Source organism: Mustela lutreola, chromosome 5 (genome assembly GCF_030435805.1).
Source record: "Mustela lutreola isolate mMusLut2 chromosome 5, mMusLut2.pri, whole genome shotgun sequence".
Lineage (NCBI taxonomy): Eukaryota > Metazoa > Chordata > Mammalia > Carnivora > Mustelidae > Mustela > Mustela lutreola.
Window position 1 is genome coordinate 19,384,378 of NC_081294.1, and position 22,005 is coordinate 19,406,382.

The 22,005-nt window shown below is 34.7% G+C and overlaps 1 protein-coding gene across 1 annotated transcript in view; it reads right to left on the reverse strand.

The window, feature by feature from the left end:
• Positions 1 to 22,005, reverse strand: part of LOC131831614 (cadherin-10) — a 172,493-nt gene that overhangs the window by 12,046 nt on the left and 138,442 nt on the right. Inside the window, exons 6-9 of the mRNA XM_059173703.1 lie at positions 15,114 to 15,301; positions 13,104 to 13,357; positions 8,486 to 8,622; positions 3,202 to 3,323 (exon numbers count right to left, since the gene is read on the reverse strand). Of these exons, the coding sequence (XP_059029686.1) occupies positions 3,202 to 3,323; positions 8,486 to 8,622; positions 13,104 to 13,357; positions 15,114 to 15,301 (701 nt within the window). The remainder of the gene's footprint in view (positions 1 to 3,201; positions 3,324 to 8,485; positions 8,623 to 13,103; positions 13,358 to 15,113; positions 15,302 to 22,005) is intronic.

Sequence of the window (22,005 nt, forward strand, 5' to 3'; positions counted from 1 at the left end):
TAGAAATTTAAAAGTAGAGCTAACAGTCTTTTAAAACAAAAAAAATAATGTCTCATAATAAATATGCATTTTCAACTGTGATTAAAAATTACAATTTCAGAAAATAAAAAACAAATTAAAAAAAAATACCAAAACACACACACACACACACACACACAAAATTACAATTTCAGTTTATATTTATAAACCAAAATAATACATTTCAGAGAACAAAATGGCCATATCTGTACATATATCTGTAAGAAGTTATAATGGTTTACACAAAAAATTCTTAATTAATGTGTTATTTGAATAAAAGACGATAGCATTGTTGGTTTCAAAATTAGTAATTCACTGATATATTTTCTTAAATGTTATTAAGGAACTAGCCCCTGAGTTGTTCAAGGATCAAATATATTTTGTTTTGGCCTATATTTGTTTATTTGTTTCCATATATGTACCATATATACGTGGATATAACATATACATAGGCATATGTACATATATGTGTATGTATATACATGTATGTATGTGCTAAAATAGAATTCAGAAGTTGGCAACATGAAGGAGATAAAACCAGCTGGTCTTTCTATAGAAACACTTGCAATTTATTCCTCCTGGAGTCAAGTTCATTTTAACTCATTTCCAATATAATAGGTTGCCACAATTATGGGGGGAAAGTAAAAGCACTGGTGATGTCCAGTGTTCATCTTTGAGCACATGAAGAATAGACACAGATAAATCATTCATATTTAATCTCCTTAGCTCTTATATAAATGGTTTGCATTTTTACTAGGCTATTCTAAAATAATCTCAAGTAAACTTGAGGCTTTTTTCAGTGATCATTCCGTAATGGAGTGTGGGATGATGACGGGATTTTAAGATATTTAAGTAAGAAAACTGGTCCCTAAGTTTTAATGTTTCAGCTTTTTCAGTGGAAAGAGTACCAGTTAGGGAAGTAACTCAACATTGTTCCATGGAAATATGTAATAGGATATTTGGGGTCTGACAAAGGCCTAGAGCTTAGATACAATCTGTGGGTAAGTGTAAGCAGCAGTCCTCCCTGGGGAGACTCTGCAAAATCTGGGAGACTGAAATGCTCTTTCTTCTCATAAAGATTAAAAATTATTGAAATATATTGACTGAAGGAGTAAAACTTATTGACTGAAGGAGTGAGACATGCGTGAGGGAAAATGAAAGAAAAATGAAACAGCTAGTCTTCTCGCCTCTCCTTTCCCAAGATGCTCTTTCTGAGGTGGATAAGACAGGGAGTGAGGTAGCCTGGTTCAGGCGCAAGAGGGGACTGGGAATTTACATCAGCTTTAAGTTGCATCTTTTCCAAAGGGGAACGTCTCCTACCCGTAGAGCAGAGAATAGACAGAAAAGGAACTCTGTCTGTCTTCTCATTGTGTCCACACACCAAACCGAGGGAACCATTTCCTATGCTGTCCTTCAAAGTGCCCCTTTAATAAAACAGTACTTAATTCAGAGGAGAATTGGGTGGGTTGAAATACTCTATAAATAACTAAAGTACACCCGCGAGTTCTAACAAGCTACAACATCCCTAGAAGGAGGGAAGACAGATTAACATAAAATTCAAGGAAGGTTTGGTGAAGGACTTTTCCAAATAACCCCCTTGGTTTTGCCTGCTAAGCTGTTGCAACCTAGAATTCCATCACTGAGTACATAATGGTTTATTTAGTTCAAGCAACCATTCATCAGCCAGGAGACCAAAATGACATTTAACAAACTGATCTTATTAAAAATAACTACTATGGGAAGCTATAGCACATTCAGCTGATTAGACAAAAATTACTAATCATGTTATTCTTATCAAGTTTGTCCAGATAGGCTACTTTTTAAATTAAAATTGTCTTTGATTTTATTGTTTTCCTGCAATATGCCAACTGGTTTCTAAAATTCCCAAATTATAAAGTTACTGAACCAGATTTAGTTTTTATTTTTCAAAGATGCATAAGGGAAAAAAAAAAGACCCACAATCCCTTATTTTGTATATTTTGAATACATTTGGAAATCAGTATTTTAAATGACTCAAATGCTCTGAAAAGATATCTCTTGAAAATCAAATGGAATAACCATAGAGGGAGCAATGCATGTGGCAGTTGTAAAGTGGGTAATTTATCTCTTAGAGAAAAGGCTTCAACTTATATCATGCTGAGCCTTCCAAGCAGAGTACTATTTGGAATGGTATTTCCAGGGCAAACACTGTTTCATTAGGAAGTAGGTCGGAAGTAGCTTTGTCATTTAAATATTCCAAATTAAACATTTCCATAACATTTTCAAATAAAAAAAAATAAATCCAATTGCAGCAATTTCACCATTTCAAACAATAGACAGGCTATTGAATTCCTGTTAGAATCTTCAGAAGGAAGAATTCGTGTTACCCCACAACGTAATTTGCATAAAAATGTAACAATGACATTGATGTTTATAGGGAGCATCAAATGATGTCAAAACACAATGTAGTTTTGTGATGGCTCCTCTTTCTTTAATAAAACACATTTGATTCCCAATTATTATTTATAACATGCAGCTTCCTTCTGTGAAGATAGCACTCAAACCAATTAAGAGCATTTCTCTTCAGCCATATACACTGGAGCTTTTCAAACAACAAAATGAGTCCACTGAGAAAAAGACTTAAAGAGTTATAAACAAAGCTGATGTAGGAAGAATGTTCTAAAGGAGGAAAACTAAGTCATTAAGCACTCTAAGTGTTGCTATAATGATGAAGTACAAGTATAAATTTAAGGAGTGAATCCTGCAGCCCTGCTTTGAAATCATTTGCATACATTGGAATATTGATGCACTGTTTTGCTGATCCCATGTGTCGGTGTTCTCCTAACTTCCATCTCCCACCTCTTCTAGCGGTTATCAGTATTTACCTAGAGAAATAGTAGAGGGTTTTTTTTTTCCTGGTTTTGTTTGTGAAAATTTACAAAGTGAAAGTTATTTCTTCCTACATCTTGACTTTTGTGGCAACAATGATATACTTTCATTTGAACTTCACGAAAGAAATGTGAAACAAGCTATAGGGTCATTTGGAACCCTAAAATTTTATCAGCCTTTTTTTATTTTTTAATATTACTGGGACTTATATGAACATTTTTATCTCTGTTTACTCATTCTTCTTAAGATTGGGAATGGAAAACATTTAATAAGCCATTAAAATCTTCTGAAGCTTTTAGTCGTATGGGTGCTCACCTGCCCTGGTCTCGCGTTTTCACAAACAAAAGTGTCATAGAACACAGCAAATTGTGGGGCGTTGTCGTTAACATCCAAAATTCTCACAAAAACAGCCACGCGAGTCATCTCTTTGGGATTGTCTAGAAAAGGGAAAAGAAAAATTTGTTTAGGAAGACAAATGTGTGCACCAGGTTTAATTTATATAAGTATCTTGTGGATACTAAGTGCTCACATAAAAATAAGCATTGTGTTCATTCTGCCAACATAATGAGCAAATACAATAAAGAAAATTACTACAGAGCCTAATTAAGTAGTCATAAATTCAGTTATTATTGGCCTCAAGAGAACTAGTATTATTTTGGAAAATCTTTTAAAAAGCACAATCCAGTGTAACTGAGTTTGTTTTGTATTTGTGGCTTTACAGTCCAAATATGTAAAATAAGAACAAGTATTTATTAAATATTTGTCATGCAGTATTATATTAAGCTTTACTGAGTTTTTGGATGAAGAAATAATTTTAAATAAACTATTAACTCGCCCATGCTCATTAGCTCCTAAGTGGGAGTTGTTATATTTCAACTTAACCTCCTGACGACTTTAATCATGAAAATGTGGTCCAATGGCTACTCCGAACTCCCCTTTTGGAAATTTTAATATATAGCTACTAATTTTACAAGTTTGGTGAAAATTCACAGGAAAATATAAGCACATGAATATTTCATTAATTGTTACCAGTATTACTTCAATAATCCAGGCTCAATTTTGTATAATAAAATTAGCTCAATAGTGACATACAGTATAATAATCATGATTTTTTTGCTACAAATATTGAAATCAAAAGCATCCAAGTGTTCACATAAAAATATGCATTAAAAATTGTCTTGATTTGTAAATGGAATTTTAAAATATGAATGTCTATTTAGCTTAGCCTTGAGTAACACCCTCGTATTAGTCAGAATTGTATAATCTCCACAAAAGGACTTTTCTAGGCACTGGTATTGGTATCTGAGAGTGTCCTGACATCGTAAATTCAGGTTATATTTATCAGCTTTTGTGATATCCGAAGCTTAGTCTTTGGGTGCAGTTCAGCTTCTGTGTGGACTTCAGCAAAGTCAAACTGAAGATCAACGGAAAAAAAGAAAGGAGGTAAGTAGCTAAAAGCAAAGCAAAACAAAACAAATAACAAATGAGTGAGGGACAATAGCAATCTTATTAAACAGCCTCTACTAACATGGGTTAGGGATCGTACTATTTACCTTTGTGAAATGTATCTGACTTGCTAATTTTAATCTATAGAGTTTTCATATACAAGGGTAAGAAAGTATTGTCTTGTACAGATAGGGAGGTTATTACCATGCAAAATAATTTATTTCTCCTCCTTTCTCTCCATGTAATTACACTGTTAGTAAAATAATGAAGTCAGCACTTTTAAAAATAATGTGGAAGAACTGATTACTCAGCAGAGACGTTTACAAGGTTGAGTCGTTATGAAGGAAGGCAGACAGAATTCTAAATCCGTGTGAAGTGTCTTTATCTGCCTTCTTTTTTTCAAGAGAAACTTGAAGACAAATGCATCCTCTAACACTCCTTTCCAGTCTTATCACTCCCGTATATTCCATTCTTAGGTTCTGATTTCCCATTTGCTAATGTAGTGCCTATTGTTTACTACTTAGCACATCAGGTGGTTGGAGATTCCAGACCCTGGTGTAGAACGGAATTGCTTGGAATCCCAGATTCACCACTCACTCATTGTGTGCCTCCGGTCAATGTACTCCATCTCTCAAATGCTTCAATTTACCCAGTTAGAAACTAAAATAGAACTTCTAATCTATGGGGTTATTTGAAAAATTAAGTCACTTAATGCATGAAAACTATCAAACACTGTTATCAAGGTATTAGTTCCTTGGTAAACACTCAATATATGTCAACTATTAAAATCATCTTTATTATCACTGTGATACCTCTTTCATCTTACATTGCTTGAGAGTTTACGTTGTGTCGGCTCACACAAAGCACTCACACAATAAAAAAATACGTTAACTAGTTTCCCTACAGTTCATACATTTGGGGAGCAGTGGAGAAAGGAGAGAAAAAAAGAAAAGAAGAAAAATTCTATTCCATTCTTTCTCTAGCCCACCTAGTCCTTAACCATTTGCAAATAGCCAGAGTTCACCTACAAAGTGTTTGTCACAAATGAATTCACAACCTACTAGAGCTATGACGTTGCTATGGGTGTGAGTAGGAAGGTATGATTCTTCTGTATTTTCTAGCATGTGGTTTTTCACCTAATAGAGTTGGTGACACAAGTAAAATATTTTCTTTCCATTGTCTTGACATCAATGTAACACTTGCTAGAAGTCAGGAGAAGCAGAACAATGTCATATCTGAAAACTACACTGTCAGGCCTTTCCCTGACACAAAATGACGATTCTCCAGCTTTACAAATCACTCAAAAAGTCTCTTCAAATCAAAAGCTAAATCCACAAGGATAAATGTGTTTGTAAAACATTAGGCTTAGAATCACCTGTTCAAACAACAGTGCTCACCCTAACCTTTTTACTGGTGGATATCGCAGTAAAAACATAAAGCATTCCATGAAGCATCACAGGGAACGGTAGTTGGAATATTTACCACCCGATTCTCTTTCAGAGTCCTGCAGGCACACTCTCCTCTAGCAAGAATGTATCAGCAATAAAGGACCCTAGAATGTGAAAGCATTCCGATCTATTCGGGGTCTTTGCCCTATCCAAGAAAACAAAAGCTTATACTGTTATCTAGAAATCCCAGCCTTTGCAAAGATGTATCTTTTCTACCTGCTTAGGGCAAGAATTTCCACTCTCAAGGAACTAGGCATAGATAATGGAGTTCTTTGGTCATAAACTTTGCTCTACTGTTCTCAGTAGATGATTATAGTCAAGTTTTCAGATGTGGTGAGAGGAACTCATTATGGATTTCAACGATCCAATTGTGACCTTAATTTTAGATTCTTAATTCTCCAAATGGCATTTAAAAAATATTTTTGAAGAAGGAAAAGAGAAGTTATTTCATGGTGTAATGCACAAAATATTCACCTGAGGTGGCCCTTGCCATAGGATGTGACACATGCTGTGGAAGGTAGAATTAAACTGTTAGAGGTAGGGCTTGAAAATGCACTGGTAGGAAGTACATTTAAACATCATTCTGCCCTGCTTAGGGCTTGGTGTAGTGCACACTTACCACAAACCCAGGGCTTAAAATCTAGTAAAAACAATTTCCTATATGCTGTTTCCCTTTCTCCCTTATCCATTTAACGCCCAGAACAGCATAATAGGCTTCTGACTGCTTGAGGCTTGGCAGGTACGCATTTCCAGCAGTTACTCCATAAATTGATTTCACTTAAGGGCAAAAAATAGGTTTAGTTCTTAAAAAGAAGAACGTAATTGGCTTAGCTTTTTACAGAATTGTAATTACTTCAACTAGCTTTAGAACTTAAATTTCTCAAAGTATCTGAAATGGAAAATGCAATTCCTAACTCATTAGGCTTGAATTAGGATCTTGAATCAAGCAGAGAGCACAGACAACCATGATGCGGGAATGATCAGATTGGACCCTGTTGGACACATCTAACTGCAGTGACATGGAGATAGATAATAGGGGAAAAAAAAAAAAAAGAAAGAAAGAAAGAAAAGAAAGAAAGAAAAAAGCCTTCCTTAAAAGAAAAACAACAAAAAAAATTTCTTCAGTCACCCTTAAAAGACACAGCCATTTATATCTGACTACGGAAAAACTGGGTCATTTGGATGGTGGAATTAATCAGCATTTCAGAGCCAGATTTAAGGAGAAAGCTAAATCTACCATTTTATCCTGAAGCTTTGAATTCATGGTTAATGATCAGTCCAGCCTCATTCCATTTTTCTGAGACTTTTGGCGATTTGGTCCCATTGCTCTGCCTTCCAAATCCTGGAATGGTGGCTTCAAATAACTTGACCTTGATACGTGTTTGTGAATTCAGCTTCGTATTTCAGGTCTGGAATTTATAGGCTTAGTTTTTCACCATCATTCAGTCCCTAATTAATGCTTCTTTTTAGAGTAAAGAGTTGCTTCATTCCAGTAAATCACAGCACAGGATGTAGAGACCTGAACAAGTTTGCCTGAGTGGACAAAGTGGCTGCACAGGCCTGAGTCACTGCACAGGGCTTCACTCTAAGAAGGGCCCCATGCTTATTTTAAGGCTCTGCTATTCCCATGTTAAATGTCTTAGTCATTTTTGAGCAAGACGTCTGACGTTTTGTCTTATAATGCCCTCCACAAATTATGCGGCAAGTCCTTGAATGGGCAAGAACCTTTGCAATTAAAGACAGATATGATTTTGAATCCTGGATCTGACTGTTATTACTTGGATAAAATTCTGTAAATTAGGTGTAGAATTCAGTATTGGATCTGAAAAGAGAAGGATTAGTTTTAAATCTCAGTTTTACTACTTCTGGCCTGGTGACTTTGGGCAAGGTACCAAAACCTCTGGATCCTTAGTTCCTTCTCGTGAAAAAAGGTCAGTAAGAATATTACTAGAAGAAAATTAATATAAAATTCCTAACATAATACCTGGCATAGAGTGCTTAATGTTAGCTATTATTACCAATACCTGGGTTTCCTCACCTGTAAAGAGGAAGAAATAATACTTACCTACATGTTTGTTGTTAAATGGTACGTTTACCATTTAGCATACATTTTAATTTATAGTGTCTATGTAATAAATCTAATTCATATACTTTCCCCCTAAAAAGGATATCTTTAGGTCCAATTTTTAGATAATTTTTATTAGACAATATTAAATGTTGATTTGGTCTACCTACAACTATCCCTCAGTATATAGGGCAACTATTGAAAAAGAATTATAGATGTTGAGAAGTCTTTTTTTTTCTTGAAATAAATGCTTTATTCTTTTTTTATTAAGATTTTACTTAAATTCAGGTTAGTTAATATATAATGTAGTATTAGTTTGAAGCATTTTAAAACCTTAGATTAAAATTACAATTCACATGTATAATGAGAAGAAATTATTATTATTATTTTTAAAGATTTTATTTATTTATTTGACAGACAGAGATCACAAGTAGGCAGAGAGGCAGGCAGAGAGAGGAGAAAGCAGCTCCCTGTCGAGCAGAAAGCCCAATGCGGGGCTCGATCCCAGGAGCCTGGGATCATGACGGGAGCCGAAGGCAGAGGCTTTTACCCACTGAGCCACCCAGGTGCGCTGAGAAGAAATTATTTTTAATATGAAATAAAACCTAATATATGTTAAATATTATAAAGTTCATCTTACTGATTTCAGCAGCTATAACAGTAAGATTGTGCCATTGAGATAGTTCACGGTCAAGGGGCTTTGATGTATAAAGGGATCCATTTCCAGAATGTATGTTAAAGATCCTGTCAAGGTCCGTATGGCGATCCAAGGAAAATCTGGATGTAGAAAGAGAAGCAAAATACATAACAATATTAACATTTGTAGGAGAAAATGGTGTAATGTAAACACACACATAGTAACGTAATAATTTCATAGGAGTATATATAATACTGATATAGAATGAAAACTATATCATCAATTTATCACACACACACACACACACACACACACACACACACAAACACACAGGATAAACCCCCTCCTACTCCCCCAACTCCCCCACCCTCCCCACCGCTCAAAATCTCTACCTTCCTCCTCTTTCCAAGGCATGAGCTGGCACTTTTTTCAGCATTTAAAATGATGGCCTTCTGAATATTTGCTTTATTAAATCACTATCTATTGCCATATTCAACTGACTGGGAAGTATTTTTTTTTTTTTTTCTCACAAAGTAGTTGACATTACAGATGGCTACATTACCGACTGACCTTACCTAGAAGCTGAAAATTCTGTTAAGGAATTACTGTAAGGATCAAATGCAAAAAAGCATTCCCAGAAGCAAAGTCTTTTTCATAGTTATAAAATTGGAGTCAACATTAGTTTCAACAGACTAGTATGTTATCAATTTACGATGCTGTTTAGTAACTCCATGGTATGATACTCATGTAGCTTCAGTTTATTAACCATATATATCATTTTAAAATGTATACATTTTAACTAAAGATGTTTTAAAAACAGAAAAGTTGGGGTTAGAGTTTTCATACATTTGTACCAAGTAAAGTCTTAGTAAAAAAAATAAATAAAGTCTTAGCATATGTATAAGAAACCAACTATGCTGCAAATTGATTAAAGTCATTGTGTTGGATATCATTCTAAAGTCAGGTTTATCAATCAGGTTGCTAAAGTTGGGATAAAATCCCATTATTTGGGAGACTGTCAGGCACAATTTAAAATAGTTATACCCCTCATCAGTTCCCACCACTTCACAATCCTGGTGGCTTACAAATGCTTTATAGTCCCTGGGTTAGCAAGCATAATCCTCAAATAACATTTAACGTTCCATATTAAAAATAAATAAATAAAAGTAAAGTAAAACAAAGATGACAAGTCTGGGAGTAACATTCAGTAATGGCATATCTTTTCCCAAGCCCCAACTGTCACTTACATTAGGAAAACTTCATGAAATACTATTTTTAAATTGTGGTTTTGAATAATAATACAAAATAATGTTTAAGTGCCATAAAACTCTTTTCTCTTTTAATATTCCAAACCTGTTCTAAAAATCAGTTGAAATGTACAATCCTTATGCTGGGTTTTGAATAAATTGCATTAGAAGAACAACTTAAGCCATCAGTACAGCTAATGTGATTCTACTTTGAAGGACTGCGTAATTTAGACTTTTATTTTAAATCAGTTCTAACTGGAACAGACTAGTAATTAACAAATCTCCTTAATAAGCCCTAGCCCTCTCTATTAATACAATATAAACTCAGTTTTGCATTTAAACTGCATGTCTTACCCTTCACACATAAGCTTCCAAAACACCGAATCTCTGGAATAATTCACAAATTCTCTTTCAAGTTGACAAAATTATTTTACTTCTGAAAGACATAAATTTACCTTCTCCTTTGAGTGTTTCCTGATTACCTAAAGTAGAAGCTTATTTGTCTCCTTCCCTCCCAAAGTATCTTTTACCACTCATCTCTAAATATAGTATCTAAGTGTACCATTTACCACATTGTATTAGCAATTCATTTCAACATCAAAATGTGAGTTACATTTCAAACAGGAAATCAAGCATGAAAAAAACAAGTAACATTCTTGAAGTATATTCAGCACTCAATGAACATTATTTCTCATACTGGGTTGTCTTCCCTAACAGACTGAGAACTTCTTGAGAAATATGTTAATATCTGATACGGTGATCCACAAATATTTGCTAAACGAAAGAAAGAACAACTGAATTCTTTGGTATTTTGGCAAGTAAGTTTTTTCATTTCTATAGAAACATGATGTAAAGTTGCAATATAGAAATCAATATAAAGCATTATTGTCTTTGTCAAATCATCTTATATGTGTTTTGTCTTATTTCTTATAATTCAGTTTGAAAACTAAAGACACAATTTAGAGGATTATGCAATATTATATTAAAGATAAAGAGGGACCCTGGTTCTTTTTCAAACATGATATAATTATATTTTCCAGTTCTCTGTTGGCAAATTATGTGTGCTAATTTTTATTGTCCTTTTTAGATCATTTCCAGAACAAGCATTTAAATAAATTCCTTTGATTAATGCATTAACATCCATAATATGACCTAAACAATTTATAATATGCCCAGTATTATATTATCTATCCCATAAATACATTGCATTACTAAAGCTATTTTATCCCTGTTTTTATATCAGTTGGTTTTACCATTATTAACACCTAAAAATATTCAATTGCATTTTCTACATCAAGTCAGCATAAATTCAATTATATGACAACATTTTTGGCATAGATTTTGTCATTAGTAAGCATTAATTCTGTTACCATATAGTATAGGTAAATGGATTCTTCCCTTAGATTTGCATTCTGATTAAACATTTTATTTTTGTTTCAAAGATCCACAGACATATTTGATGTATAATAACCACTATTTCATTGTGTGAAGAGTATCTTTGTATTGCCACTTTATAACACCACTGGATTTAAATTGAACTCTTTTTAAAAAAATAGTATATTTCACCAAAAAAAAGGCCACTTTAAAACCAGGAACACAGCACACAGCCTGCTAAAGTTTCTTAGGAGCTATGCCAGGAAAATGTTTAGTAAGTATTGAATAGGTAAAATTATGTATATTGGTTCTATAAAAGATCCAGAGGGAAAAAAAGATCCAAGCAATACAGCAATTTCAATGAAGACAAATGGACTGGGGAAGAGGCAATTATGGGGAAGTCATGCTGGCAGCTGGGAGCTGTATATCATTACCATGTATGTAACCTGTGATGCTCTACGTGGATGGATAGACTTAGAGAGTATAATGTTAGACAAAGTAAGTCAGAGAAAGACAAATACCATATGATTTTACTCATATGTGGAATTTAAGAGACAAAACAAATGGACAAAGAAAAGGAGAGAGAGAGACAGAGACAGAGAGAAAGAAAAACAAAACAAAACAAAACAAAAAAGACAAAAAAAAAAAAAAAAAAAAAAACAGACTCTAAACTGCAGAGAACAAATAGATGATTACCAGAGGGGAGCTGGTTGGGGATTGGGTGAAACAGGTGATGAGACTGAGAATACACTTGTCTTCATGAGCACTGACTAACGTATGGAACTGCTGAATCACTATATTGTACAACTGAAACATATAACACTACATATTAACTGCATTGGAATTTAAAAAAGAAAAAAAAACACCAAAAAATGAACAAAAAGAAAATATTTAGATAAAATTACATAAGTCAAATAGTAATTTTAATATATAGAAGATATGACTTCACTTGAAGGAAGACGTGGCAGAAACGATAGCACTTTTAACTTGAACTTGAGTTAGAGTCGCGAGGCATACAAAATTAGAGATTCTCTACATCCTGCTGCTGTATTCTTAGGAATCAGAGAAGAGTGTGCTTGGAAATTGTGAACCATCATTTAAACTCTAACTTGACTGGTCCATGTGGAACAAGGAGGAGACAAAATTAACCTGTTGAGAACAGGGACGGGAATGAAATCCAAAGCACGTGATGCACTAACAGTTTAAAATGAACAGTCATTTTGATGGTCAATATTATATATAGATCTCTGTATTTCTTTAAAATGATAGAACAGATGTCAATAAAAACTTTTGAGTCTTTCTCATTTGTATATTTATTCATATCTCATACATTTTTAAGCTGCCATAAGAAAGCAAATCAAAAACAAAACAAAACAAAAGAAAAAACCAAAACACACACACACACACACACACACACACACACACACAAAACTGAAATTACTGTGATCTTTCTGGAATGCTCTGATTTTTTTAGAAATATTTTTTGATACAGCCAAAACAGAAACAAGTGAACAAAACCTTCCCTTCTTTGATGGTAGGAGTATAGATGAGTTTCCAAAATGTAATTTAACTGCATTGTGACAGTGCTGTAATTATATTCTTTTAACTGTTACAACTCTCAACTTACCATTTAAGTTTCATTCATTTAACTGAAAGCACAAATAAAGTGAATTGGTTACATTGTAAGTGCACAGCTGACACAGAGCCCTTTATCTGTTCCCGGGTCAGAACAACAAATACCTTAAAAAGACAGACAGATGATGCAAGCTAGGTTTTAGGCTAAAATGCATGATTTAAACTGGACCAAATGACAAAGCTATGCCTGCCTTGTCCCAAAACATTCAGAGACAATTTACTTCAAACACCTGTGCTCCTCAAATTCATGTACAGCTAAGGAGAGACTCATGTATTTCACTGCATTAAATGCTATAAATAGAATTTCATGATCTCTAGGTTTATTTTAATTCCCATCCTTTCATCTGAAACATAGACATAGTTACCTAATGGGGCTAGAAGCAGAATCTGGGTCCCTTGCCATTACAGTTCCGATGATCGTCCCTACTTCAATATCTTCATGAACTTCAAACAGGTAGGACGATCTGCTAAAAATAGGAGGTTCATCCACATCTTCTACAGAGATTTTTACAATTGTTGTATCTTTAAATGGTCCCAGGTAATAAAAACGTGGATCCACATGGGTATTTTCTGCTTCGACCTTCAGAGTGTAAAGTCTTCGGCTCTCATAGTCAAGAGGCTGTATAAATAAGTAAATCATCAAATTAGAGTGAGGGAAATTGGATTATATGTTCCTTTCAAGTCACAGTGTGATTTTTAAAGCCTGGTTGAGTTCTGTCAGGTTGTTCATTAAGTGTAAATAATTAAAAGCAATAAAAAATAGTAATATAACCTTTACATATTGGATAGGGTTCAATTTTTACTTTTTATGGATTGAATGTGTAATACTTCAGAACATAGGAAAATTAGATTTTAAATCTTGGACCCATTGGAAAGGATATTAAAACCTATCTTACAATGTGGTGACTAGTTATAAAAAAATGGGCTAGGACACCGTGTTGTGTTTATGTGTGCATGTGTGTAGGCTTAGGTGTTGGCTACTGCTTAATGTTTGTAAGCAAAAAATTCAGTTATCTTTTTATGTTTATGTTGTGATATTTCCATTCAGTTTAATGGCATAGTACTACATAAACTATAAAATTTTGAAAACTAATATAAAACTCTCAACAGTTGGGGCATCTGGGTGGCTCAGTGGGTTAAAGCCTCTGCCTTGGGCTCGAGTCATGATCCCAGGGTCCTGGAATCGAGCCCCACATCAGCTCTCTGCTCAGAAGGGAGCCTGCTTCCTCCTCTCTCTGCCAGTCTCTCTATCTACTTGTGATCTCTGTCAAATAAATAAATTAAATCTTAAAAAAAAAAACCAAAAAACTCTCAACAGTTGTAGGAAACACTGAAGATAAGGAAAACCTCGAGTAAAGAGAACAGAGAAAAATTTAGTAATTAGGTTACATTATGAAACAAAATTCTGGAACTTAAATATTGATGTAGTTTAACCTTCACAAATATAAAATCAAGCACCTCCCCTCTCACGCCTCTAAAAGGTATGTTTTGTTAACAGAAAAAAAGACATTGTTGATTCACAGTCCTTCAACCTTCCTTTTTTTTTTTTTTTTTTAAATCTGATAAACTGTAGATTCTATTTGCATTACTATTACTTTCCAGGCATGAAAACCAACAAATAAGCCACATCGCCCTTTGTTGGTCACTGTCCATTTAAAACCCTTTGGTTGTGTATCTTGGCTTTTGCAACAGAATCTCTGGATAGTTCCGCCATTATTCAGTGTTTTCAGCAGTTACTTCGTGCAATAGAATTTGTAGCACATTTCTTTGGGATCTTTCCCTGGGCTTTATTTTTTTTCTTATAATGGTGGTATTGACTCTACCATAAAAACAAAACAAAACAAAACAAAACTAGTTACCTTTAAACTGTATCACTGAGCATATGTTAGCAGAAAAGTTTAATTTATGTAGCAGAAGGGAAAATGTGAACAATTAAATTATCTTCCAGAATACACTGTCTCTTTTTATTAGCAACTCTAATTATTGCTTCATACATCTGCATAGACGGCATGCTACTTTTTATGCCTCCAACTGTGATGATATATTGCCGTTATTAGCTATTAACTGCTTTTTGCTTCAGAATATAAGTTGTTATGGGGGGGGCTTTTATTCAGGTGACTCAGAAATAGAGTCACGCATCTATTAATTTGCCTTTTAAACTTTGTAAGAACTCGGGTTTCGTGCTTCAACCAACAAAAGTATTTGGTCAGAATGTCCAAGATCTTTGGCTTTATGTTTCTCATACTTGTGCATGGCATACATCACATTAGGACTGATCCTGACATCTCCTAATGGATAATGTGTGAGTGGAGAGCACATAATGGAATCTTTATTTGCTAAATGGGCAGGTGCTTATTTATACAGAGGCTGGGCACCTTTTTCACAGTTATGATGCCTTCCTGTGTGTCCTTCTCAGTGATGATGTCAAACATATCAGTCCCATCGCCATCAATGATTCGGTACTCTACTTCTGCATTTTTCCCCGTGTCCGCGTCCGTTGCTTTTACGCTCCCAATAGCTGTGCCAACTGGGGAAGATTCGAGAACTCGGAGGTGGATGGTGTCTGCAAAATACATAGAAGGGAGAGGGGGAGAGAGGAAGAGATATCTCAATAGAATATTCAAGAGTAAACTGTGTATGAGAAAACATTCCAAATCTAGAGCTCTACATCAATGTTGATTAATTAATGAGTTGAATACACACAGTGTGGATAACATTAAATTAAGGTCTAGGAATGGAAAAAGTGGAATTTGGGTCTGTGCCTATTACAAATACTGAGTACCAATCTCTAAGAGTGTTAAGAATTCTGGTTTGAAAATGAGCACATTGTCTGTCTGTCTGTCTTTCTTTCTTTCTTTCTTTTATTTATTTTTTTTTTTTGCATTTGCACAAATAACTAGAGATCAGCTTTGAGTGCGGGGAGGTACCTATGTTTGCTTCTACGATCACAACAAATCTCAGGATATACAGTGAATATTTAAATTTCATTGTTTCCCCTTTGTTGTATTTAGTTATTAACTACCTTTAGGTTATTTGAGCTGAAAGACAGAACATTACAAAATTCCATGAATTCAGCTGTGATGGAGAGGAATCCTATTTTCCAGTTGTGACAGGAGAAACAAAGGGTAGTCTGTAGGAGAAATACAAGGAGGCCCTTCACGGTGTCACTGTGAAAACACTCAATTCTGACAAACTCCTCTCTGTTCCACAGCAAAACGAGAATTTAGCTAAGCCTCTAGTGTAACTAGATGTGCTTCCAGTGGGAACAACCTCTACTGCTAATGAGATTTATGTTCTAACACCTGATCGTAAACTACATATTACTGACAGATTAATCGACCTGAAGCACACTTCTGATTATAGCACGTTCATGCTCATAAACCCTAAGTAATTCTCCTTAATATACACAATAAAGCCCAGACCTCTTAGCTAGTCATGCTCTCCCCTGAGTGTATCTTTCCCAGTGTATTTTCCTTTAGTCACTTCTCTGAAAGATTTGCGCCATGCTGGACATTTCAAAGTGTGCTTGTCAAAACTTAATTTCCTAAATATCTATGTTTTTCACAAGCTATTTCACTCACATGAAATTCTTCCCCCACTGTCCTCTCGTAATCACAATACAATTTATCAGATCTGAGGAAATGGCACTGTTAGAGTGTTCAGTAAGTGTTTGGGGGTTGCGCTCCTTAAAATTCATATACTGATGCCAGAACCCCCATTCAGTACCACAGAATGTGACTGCATTAGGAGACAGGGTCTTTAAAGAGGTAATTAAGAGTCAATAGGGTCATTAGGGTGGGCTCTAATCCAATATGGCTGGTGTCATTACAAGAGTAGGAGATCCGGACACAGGCACAGAGCAGAGACCGAGACCGTGTGAAGACACAGGGAAAAGATGGCCATCTAGAAACCAAGCAGAGGCCTCAGAAGAAACTGACCCTGCTGCAGTTGAACCTCAATCTTGGACTTTTAGCTTCCAGATCTGTGGGAAAACAAACTTCTGTTGTTCAAGCCACCCAGTCTGGAGCACCTTGTTATGGCAGCCCTAGCAACCTCACACAGGCACCTCTATCTGCTCAGTTTGGGAAGTTGTTTCCTAGGAGACATCAGTAAGACGTGGCTTCTGCAACACCCCAATTAGTCTCAGCCTGTTCTTTTTTTGTTTGTTTAACATTTTCCTCTCCATCTATTTTTGGTAACACGTTACTAAAAGCAACTCTCGATTCATTCCTTGGCTAGTGTCTTACTGGCTCTCTACCTTTGCGGTTTTCTCTAGAAGTCCCTGTCCCTGTAGATTGAGATGGCTCTCACTCTCTTCCAGCAGACCACCGCTCAACCGTGACCTCCTCAGAAGCTTTCATCACTAACCTTACTGAAAAAAGCAACCATATTGAAAAAAATCCTATTTTCTTCCTAATACTTGCAACGCTAGTTGTTATATTATTTACTTATTTATTTCTATGTACCATGAAGATGTAATGCAAAACAGGGACTTGGTATTTTTCTGCCATTATTTTCTCTTTCTATTTCTTTGAATGTAGTAGCCACTATATACTGATTTGTGTATTGGATAAATGAGAAGCTTTCTAAATTACCTACCCACAGCTTTACTCGACTAAATCCAATCAAATCTCAGATACTCTCATCACACACTGTGGCCATAGTATCATTTTGAAAACAATGCTCTTACAGATACTTATTCAGAGCTTCAAACTTCTTTGATTGGTCCCATTATACTTAAAATAAAACATACATAAGCTTGTCCTCCATAATTGGCTTCTCTGTCCTGTCATCCACTCTCTTAATTAATATTCTCTACAACACTGGTCTTTTTTAGATTTAGGTTTCTCGAAACACTATGCTTTTCTTATTTTGACTTTAAGATTTTCAACTCTTTGCCTGGCTGCCTCTGACTCTTTCTTTTGAAAATATCTATTTCACTATGCCTCTATCGCAGAACATCATCAACTCAACCTATTTACTGCAAGAATTTTCTTTTAAAAAAATTAAATTTTATAGAAGCAGCACTTCGATTAATTTATTATATTGTAGCAGAAATAACTTCTCTAAAATACAAAAATAATATCACTGCTCTACTGAAAGCACTTAGTATTGATGTTGGGATAATTTTTTAAATTTCATTATTTAGTTTATAATGTCTATAGAAGTTGCTTTCTTTTTTATTTTTTTTAAGATTTTATTTATTTGTTCGACAGACAGAGATCAATAGTACATGGAAAGGCAGGCAGAGAGAGGGGGGGCAGCAGGCTCCTCACTGAGCAGAGAGCCCGATGTGGGGCTTGATCCGAGGACCCTGGGATCATGACCTGAGCTGAAGGCAGAGGCTTTAACCTACTGGGCCACTAAAGCGCCCCTCAAAGTTGTTTTTGATAAAATCTTCAGTATCTTGATTATCTATTCTCAGATCTAGAGAGATGTGAAATATAGCCATAACTGTTTTCAATTAATGATTAGTTAACTAGACCAAGAATATGGAATATATGGAATATTTAACAAAATAAATAAAAATAATATGAATGATTTGATTGATATATATAATAAATCTCCACAAACCACCTAGAGAATATAGATTTTTTTAAAAGATTTTATTTATTTATTTATTTATTTATTTGACAGAGAGAGAGAGAGAGAGATCACAAGTCGGCAAAGAAACAGGCAGAGAGAGGGGAAAGCAGGCTCCCTGCTGAGCAGAAAGCCCGATGCCAGGCTCGATCCCAGGGCCCTGGTATCATGACCTGAGCCAAAGGCAGAGCCTTTAACCCACTGAGCCACCCAGGCGCCCCTAGATTTTTTTTTTTTAAGTGGACATTAAGCACTGAATCTCATTTGATCAAGAATTAAATTATTAGACGTTTGAATAAATTTTATCAAATCAGTATCAGCTCTCTGATCATGCTACAATTAAAGCAGAGGTTAACATGAAGAAGAGCACTCCTAAATACTTATAGTCCTGAAAAGTTAAAAGAAAACTAAAAATAATTCCTATGTAACCAATGGTTCAAATAAGAAACAAATATAGAGACCGAAAAATAATTGAAAAATGAATGAAAAGAAATTAAACCATGGGGCAGGAAAAATAATTCTACCTAGAGAAGGTAATTTACAACTTTATGTGTTTTTATACAAAGAAAAGACAAGCTGAAATTAATGAGCTAAGCCTTAAACATAAGAACCTAGAAAAGAAAGACATAATAGCCATCAAAGAAAAAGAAGGAAGTAATTAAGATTAAAAACAAGTTGAAAACAAATACAGAAACAAGAGTATAAAAATGTTAGAAGTTAGTTTTTAAAGAACTGTCAAAATAAATATATATGACAAAAATGGTTCATGGAAAGGGGAGAAAGAGCAAAAACTATTAAGAATTATTTTAAAGAAATGCAACTACAGAAAATGTAGTTTAAAAGATTGGAGAATATTATGAACACTTATATGTCAATAAAATTAACTAGTTAGCTAAACTGCTAAATTCCTAAAGATAATTAAAAATATTCCAATGCTACCAAAGAGGAAATAAAGTATGGTTTTAAATACAATTTAATACATGATTAAATATCATTTAAGATATGATATATGATTTTAAATGATCCTTCCTCCTAAATACTAGCAGCTCAAATATTTTTTAAAAGATTTTATTTATTTATTTTTGAGAGACAGAGAGAAAGAGAGCATGCACACATGAGCCGGGAGGTGGGGCAAAGGGAGAAGCAGTCTTTGCCCACTCAGCAGAGAGCCTGATGCAGGACTGGATCCCAGTACCTTGGGATTTTATTACCTGAGCCAAAAGCAGAGGATTAACCCCCTGAACCACCCCGGCACCCTTATCAGCTCAAATATTTTTAAGGAACATTCATGAAGCCGAAAATTCCTTATTATCAGTTCTTACGTAAATTTTCCTATAGAAAAGAAAAATGAGGACTCTTTCCGAGCTCATTTTGAGATTAATATAACCCTGATACCAGCACCAGACAAGAGTCCATGGTTATATAGTGTGGACTAAGATTCAAGATCCACCACACCTAATTTCATAACATTTAGCAAGTTCATTTTTTAAATTTTTGACCCACCAACATTTACCAATATTTTGAGTTAGTTTTCACCAACACATGTGAGCTTAGTTTTTGGGAAATGTTGTTTTAATCATTTTACTATTAACTAATTCCAATTCGGATTTCACCGGCTTTTCCATAAAAGCCTTTTCAGAGGAGTGCCTGGGTGGCTCAGTCGGTTGAGCATCTGACTCTTGAGTTAGGGTCAGGTCATGATCTCAGAGTCATGAGGTCAAGCCCTGCATTTGGCTCTGCACTTAGCACGGAGTCTGCTTGAGATTTGTTCTTCCCCTCTCCATCTGTGTCTCCCAAATCCCCTCAAAATAAATAGATAGACAGATAGATAAATAAATAGAGCCTTTCAGAGATCCTGCTTTGCATTTGGTGGTCATGTTTTCCTACTCCCTCAAATCTGTGAGAACTTTTCAGTCTTTCCTTGTCTTCAATATCTTCTATATCTTGACGCTTTTAAGGAATACTGGTCAGTTACTCTGTAAAATGTCTTTCAATCTGGGACTGTCTTATATTTTCTCAATTAGATTGAGGTTATCCATTTTTGTCAGCAGTACCCAGAAATGATCTATTCTCAGTGTATCATATATCAGGGAGCAAATGATGTCAGTCTGTCAGTTAAGAAGGTATTTCTGTCAGTTTCCACCATTATTAATAAGCAATTTTTAAAATAATGAATGCATATCTTGGGAGGTATACTGTAAAATTATGCAAATATTGTTTCTCCTCAAAAATCTGCCCATCAGTTTTAGTACTGATCAGTGATCTCCTCTGCATTAATTAATACTGTGATTTTCTAATGATGATTTTCTATTTTGTTGATTCTTTTCACATTTACTACTTGGAATTCTCCTGAAAGGAAGAGTTCCTCCTTCTCCCCATTTATTTATTAATATTAGTATACATTTTAATCAGTGTAGACTCAAGGACATTTTATTTTATACTGTGTATTTTAATCCAATAATATCCTATATATTGCTTTGTGTAAATTCTTACAGGTTTCTTCCGTGGGTGATCTTTTCAGTTGTTTATGATGTCTTTTCAACATGGCTCCATCACTTTTTTATTTTTTTTATTTTTTTTTTTTTAAGATTTTATTTATTTATTTGACAGAGAGAAATCACAAGCAGACGGAGAGGCAGGTAGAGAGAGAGGAAGGGAAGCAGGCTCCCTGCTGAGCAGAGAGCCCGACGCGGGACTCGATCCCAGGACCCTGAGATCATGACCTGAGCCCAAGGCAGCGGCTTAACCCACTGAGCCACCCAGGCACCCAACACCATCACTTTTTTTTAAAACTAATTTCAACACTCAACATGGGGAAGAACTCACAACTCCAAGTCAGGAGTCAAATGCTCTACCAACTTAGCCAGCCAGGTGCCCCATCACTTTTTCTTTTCTTTTTTCTTTTGAGTACTTCCCTTAATATCTGGCATCACAAAACGTTACAGGTTCATCTTATATTTTCTTTGACCAAGCCCTAAAATCAGCTATATCTCAAAGTCCTTGCTCCATTTAATAGAAATAGAACCATAATTTTGGATATTATGTGGTATTCAAAGACATATAATAAATGGAATAAGTCTTGATTCATAATGTGAAATGCGTCAAAAAGCCAAAAGGAAGGTAACTCTTTGTATTTGAAATAAGAAACTTAATTATACCTTTTATATAAAAATAGAAATAACAGTAAGTGATAGTCTTGCAATTTGCTAATTAATCTTTGTTTTAAAAATAAAACATCTGTATCCTTCAAAAGGAATGTAGATATTATGATTTATAATATTAGCCTTAAGCTTTTACAGCCTAAAGGAAAATCCTGTACTATAATAGAATAAAATATTTCATATTGTTATTTTAATATTGTTATAATATTAAAACTGATTTTATAAATTCATACTTAGAAACTAGCTGTATTTTTATTTTTATTTTAATTGTTGTCTCTGAAAAGGTCTAGAATTTTATTCCACCAGCATGAAACACAACCCTCATGCCCAAATGCTGGTCACAAGAGTTTTCTATAGTATGAGCTAAATTTTCTTGGAGATTTGCTGTTCCAAATTGGAGGAATGGAAAGGAAAGTAAGACTAGGATTTCCTCAGACAGAAATTGAGATATCAGATTAATGGGAACATAGAAAAAAACAAAAATCAACTTGTTACTACTGTCCATCATCTTGAAAATTTGATC